This window comes from Rhagoletis zephyria, unplaced genomic scaffold, assembly GCF_001687245.7.
Source record: "Rhagoletis zephyria isolate East Lansing unplaced genomic scaffold, Rhagoletis_zephyria_1.1 Rzeph_scaffold_27607, whole genome shotgun sequence".
NCBI classification, from domain to species: domain Eukaryota; kingdom Metazoa; phylum Arthropoda; class Insecta; order Diptera; family Tephritidae; genus Rhagoletis; species Rhagoletis zephyria.
The window spans coordinates 1-5,148 of NW_016184664.1; the positions used below are offsets into that span (position 1 = coordinate 1).

At 38.6% G+C, this 5,148-nt stretch overlaps 3 protein-coding genes across 5 annotated transcripts; 1 reads left to right on the forward strand and 2 right to left on the reverse strand.

Moving 5' to 3' along the window:
• Positions 1-746: 746 nt before the first annotated feature.
• Trmt6 (tRNA methyltransferase 6 non-catalytic subunit) lies at positions 747-2,371 on the forward strand. Its single transcript, XM_017638944.1, has 2 exons — positions 747-1,827; positions 1,899-2,371. Exons 1-2 carry the CDS (start codon positions 876-878, stop codon positions 2,318-2,320), a joined length of 1,374 nt encoding a protein of 457 aa, XP_017494433.1. The 5' UTR covers positions 747-875; the 3' UTR covers positions 2,321-2,371.
• Positions 2,325-3,139, reverse strand: LOC108382580 (cytochrome c oxidase subunit 5B, mitochondrial-like). The gene is made up of 4 exons (XM_017638946.1): positions 3,073-3,139; positions 2,827-2,977; positions 2,587-2,763; positions 2,325-2,515 (listed from the first exon to the last, which is right to left on the reverse strand). The coding sequence occupies exons 2-4, from the start codon at positions 2,942-2,944 to the stop codon at positions 2,412-2,414; spliced, it is 399 nt and encodes a 132-aa protein (XP_017494435.1). The 5' UTR covers positions 2,945-2,977; positions 3,073-3,139; the 3' UTR covers positions 2,325-2,411.
• Positions 3,140-3,445: 306 nt separating this feature from the next.
• On the reverse strand, positions 3,446-4,990 carry LOC108382581 (cytochrome c oxidase subunit 5B, mitochondrial-like). Of its 3 annotated transcripts, none has more exons than XM_017638949.1 (3): positions 4,973-4,990; positions 4,016-4,189; positions 3,446-3,904 (listed from the first exon to the last, which is right to left on the reverse strand). In XM_017638949.1, exons 2-3 carry the CDS (start codon positions 4,185-4,187, stop codon positions 3,798-3,800), a joined length of 279 nt encoding a protein of 92 aa, XP_017494438.1. In that variant the 5' UTR covers positions 4,188-4,189; positions 4,973-4,990; the 3' UTR covers positions 3,446-3,797. The 3 variants fall into 3 exon arrangements, with proteins under 3 accessions (XP_017494438.1, XP_017494436.1, XP_017494437.1); XM_017638947.1 differs by lacking the exon at positions 4,973-4,990 and adding an exon at positions 4,863-4,896; XM_017638948.1 differs by lacking the exon at positions 4,973-4,990 and adding an exon at positions 4,304-4,328.
• Between the last annotated feature and the right edge of the window lie 158 nt (positions 4,991-5,148).

A 5,148-nucleotide genomic window follows, 5' to 3' on the forward strand; every position in this document is an offset into this window, starting at 1 on the left:
GAGTGTGATCAAAAAGGCTCGATCATACTCAAAGCTGTTCTCTGCTACACACGACGAACATATCCGCGCTAATGCGCGGCTTGCGGGTCATGTTCGTCGTTTGAAGGGCGGTTTGCGAGCATGCTCGCCAAAAATCAAAAAATTTTGATTTTCAGCGAGCATGCTCGTCGTTTGTAGCGTGGTTTGCGTGCATCGCATTGGAAACAAAAACAACAACCTCGCTTTGTGTTGATGCTTGCTGTGTGCACATCGCGGATAAATGCATCCAAGCCATGTGCGTTAATTGAATTTTTGATAAATGAGGCTAAATTACTATGGCCCGTAGTCATAAACAAAATAAAGTCGACTTTAAAGTTAGTTGCAGCTTTTTGACATAATTTTCAATGGGATATCTGTCAAAAAAGCTGCAACTAACTTTAAAGTCGACTTTATTTTGACTATGACTACGGGCCAATATGTACATATATGTATGTACATACATATAAGTAAAATATAAAAAAATTTAAGTAACACATACATAAAAAACCCTAAGTCATAAGTATTTCAATTGCATCATCCGCGTCTTTCCTTTCCATGTTTACGTTTTGAGTACAAAATCACAAATGACAGCGAGCATGTTGGCGCACATGTGCGCGGATATGTCCGTCGTGTGTAGCCACTGTAAGGTTCCGAACAACATGGTAATTTGATTGACATTCACGTGTTTGTTGTCNAAGGTTCCGAACAACATGGTAATTTGATTGACATTCACGTGTTTGTTGTCAATTTTGTTTTGTTCAGCAAGTGTTTTGTGTTTTCATCCATCCGGCTTTTTGTGTTTCTGTGAGCCTCCTACTTGTTCCCACAAATAATTCAACCTAATTTATTAAAGGATCATGACGAAATCCACGGCTATAGAGATGCCGAAAATTCAGCTCGGAGACTACATTGTAATCCAGCGTCAAAAATACACGAAACTGCAGAAGTTCGGCAGTCTGGATGCCACTTCCATGCTGGGAAAGGAGCAACTGGAGTTGCGAGCTCTATTGGACCAGCCATATAGTGCTACTTTTAAAATGTGTCCCAAGGAGACTACACCATCCTCGCAGCGTGGTCAACGCAACCAGCGTCTACACACCTTGGAATTGTGCAATGAATTGGAACTGCGTGATATCCGCGAAAGTTTGGGTATTTCGGCGAGTGGTGTTGATAACCGCAACATAATTGACGATGGCGACTCCCAAGCTTTGCGTCCAGAAGATATTGAACAGTTGCGTGAAGAACACAGTGAATCCAAAAAGATTATTGAGAAAATAGTTGAAAACTCGAAGACATTTCACTCGAAAACGGAGTACTCACAGGAAAAGTATTTGCGAAAAAAGGAGAAAAAATACTTTGAATTTGTGCAGATACGCCGACCAACATTGCGGCTTATCACCGAAATTTACTATCGACAGGATGCTGACAAAGTGATGGGCATGCGATTAGATACACTCTCACAGCTAATTTCCTATTCGGGTGTTAGCGCGTATGGCAATTATTTGTTATATGAAAGTGGCACAAACGGCCTACTGCCAGCCAGCTTTCTAAATTCAATTGGTGCTGACACTGAAGCGACACTGGTGCATATGCATCCCGGCAATGTGCCACAAAAGCAGGCCATGTTGGCGCTGAATTTACCACATGAGCAGCTTCAGCGCTGCATCTCTGTAAATCTGTATTCGGTGCTGCGCGAGTACTACCAAGGAGAAGAACAGGAGCTGCCAGAAGCTGCTGCGGAACCAGGCACTCCCGCCGAGGAAACAGAACCTAGCAGTAAGAAGCAGAAGTTATGTGAAGGGGAGGAGGGTAAGAGACCACGCAGTTTTAGGGAAAATAAATGTGAAATGATGAGTGATCAATGTTTCTTTTTCTTTTAGGTTCGTTGACGGTTTCATCTACAAGTAGCGAGGGTAAAGGCGAAATCACAGCGACGAACAAATCAGAAGCAACTAGTACAGCGGCGCCTGTACAGAAATGGCAAGTGGAAAATCAGCGCGCTTGCGAGCTTATTCGTGCCAAATTCGATTCGCTGGTGATTGCTGCAAAAGAACATCCTAGCAATATCGTGCAAGCTTTATTACCGTTTGTAAAACCATCTCGACCAATTGTCTTGTACAGCCAAAGTAAGGAGCTATTAATGGATTTATACGTGGAGTTGAAAAGCTGCTCGAATGTGACCAATTTGCATTTGACTTCAAATTGGCTGCGCTATTATCAAATACTACCCAATCGCACGCATCCGGAAGTCAACATGAATGGTAATAGCGGTTATCTACTGACCGGTTATACTATAGCTTAGTATATTTTAGTAGTTATTTTATGCACATTTAATAAATTTCTGACGTGTATATATACATATGTATATAAATGTAAGTTAACTGTCGCAAGTCTTAAATTGGCTTTATTTCCTTCAATTGGAAATAGTATCCACATTCGCATCGTTTGGGTTCACCCTTCTCCAACCACATCCAATTCACAAAGCGATTACCCTTACCTATGCGTAAATAATTGTAAGACCATTAATTTTGTTTTCGAAAAATTGTGATAACAATTTTATCAACTCACAGGAGCAGCCCACAATGCGTCCGTCGAACGCAGATGGTATCATATTTGGTTGCTCCCTGGTGCCGGGTCCGCGTTTTAAGACCGTATCAAGCAGCCAAGGATCTTTATTACCAGCCTTCAATTGTTCCAATTCCCGTTTCTCGATACCAGTGGCATGATCCATAGGATCGTTCATAACTTAAGTGCAAATGAAAAAAGTTTATTGCAAAAAAATAGTGTGGTTATGTGCACACTACATACCCGCCAAATATACTTTACTATTGCAAAAGCAGCGCCCTGTTGCTTTAGTATTACTGCAGATATTTTTAATAAGAGCCTTCGATGAAGCAGAGACACAGTCGTATAGCATTGAAGTCATGTTGAAATGTTTTTTTTTTGCGATTTCGCTTTCCTACGAAATAATTTAATTATTAGTTTTTGATGTTAAATGCAAGTAAATTTATATTACTTTTGATATTTTTTTTTACTTGTTATTTGTCTTCATACTTTTAAGGAATCTTATTGCGTTTAGCGTATATTCCAGGAAATTTTGAAAACCTGGTCAGTACGCAGTCCTTCCTTCAGTGGGAGAAATTACAAACTTTCTCACTTACAAACATTTATTTATTATTCTAAAGTCAACACTTTTTAATAAATCAAATTATAAGATTTTATTTATTCATTTTTATCTCAGCAGTGTTTTAATTATTGCTATAATAATTGCATTCATATTTCGAATCAGAGCGTGCATACTGCACACACATACATATGTATAACTATGTATGTTTGACTGGCAGCCAAATAAATCTTTTTCCAACGGAAATTTTGTTCATCACCGGGGAAATAATGCCTTGCAAGCGATTCAGTCAGTAGATAATAATTACAGCGAAGGCCGTGTTTTACTTGAAGCAAATCAATATAAAATAACAAACGAGAAATTTGCGAATAAAACCTGTTGTTGATGGTTTTACTTTTCATTAAATTCACTTAACATTAAATATTACAGTGCTCATTATTTAATTATTAATTATTTTTAATATTATGCCAGTGATGAATTCTTGGCTTCACGAAAGCAGCTTTCAACATAGCATTGCAAATTCTGGCTTAAAGTTTCCTAAGTTTGCCTCTTTATTTCACTACTACTTCAGTTGTTGTTTTTGTTGGTTTTGTGAATTTATTTGGTTACTTTTTGCTTAGTAAAATGAGAAACTTGCAATTATATATAATTTGATTTAGACAGGAGCCTTCTCAACCAATTTGAACCAATGACCGCATTCGCAACGTTTTGATGTGCCCTTTTGCAGCCACATCCATTGCACGTAGGTTTGATCTTCTTCGCCTGGAAGTGATGATAAACCGAGTGTTTCCGCGATTTAGCCGCATAAAATGGAAAATAAACGTTGTAAAAGGAATTAGCGTATGATATTTTCATTTTCATTTGACTACTTACAGATGCAACCAACAATACGGGCATCAAATGCTGATGGTATCAGGTTGGGGTTTTCTTTGGTGCCAGCGCCACGTTTGAACACTTTCATGTCGAAGGGATTATCGTTGCCAGCGGCCTTGGCTAAAAGTTCACGCTTCTCTATACCGGTGGCATGCTCCATGGGATCATTCATCACTGTAAAGATTAAATTGAGAAGATAGGAGATTATAAGCTTGAGGTGTCAAGGCAAAGGTCTTATTATTAAAAATCAGTATTCTGATGAAGACCCTTTCGGCCTACGAAATTAACTTAAGCACATATATTTGGCCGTTCACCCTAACAGCTGACAGCCGCCCTTCGCTCAGGTACACCGTTTTCCCCTTCCGATACCGTGTAATTGGCAAGAAAAATAAAAGCAATTAACCTGGTACTATTTTATTTATTGTTGTGTATGAAGCAAATAATTTAATCACAATCGTTATAGGGTAGGAATTTATGTGGTTATGACGGAGGATATGTTTGTTTGTTCATAGATATTTAAGAAACGAGATTTTAACATAAAAAAAAATTAGGAAGGAAAAAGAGCATATGATTAAGGTAAAAAGCACAACAGTGAGAGGTTACATAAACAGTCCACCGTCATCGAAAGAACTATTGATGACGACGGGCGGTTGGCAGTGGGCGTCGGTAAATGCATTTTCAGTCAGCTAAACCAAAGTTTCCATATTTTCATAAAAATTTATGCATTCAAATTAAATAGAAATATTTGCTTGAATGCTTATGTATGTACTTCCCCTGTCACATTTTGTTGGCAGTGTGACCACTAGACGTATGTCAGAAACTTTGATTTTCAATCGTCACTGGTTACATAAACATGAATGGGTCATCTTTGCCATTACAAATTGTGTTATTTCTTAGGCAATTTATTGCAGATTGGCCCAAACAAATACAAATAACTTAATTTTTCACTTCTTTTACATTACGTAACAGTCGCTTCCCGACCCCGCTGTTCCTGAACACAAGAGCTCGCTACAATAGAAAAATGCATGTGCGAGCTGTCATATAATTGCCATATGAAACCAGAGAGCTGGGCTTAACCTTCAGGGGCTGGAGTCTTACATGCTTCCTCACAACTAAAAAAATTTCATTACAGT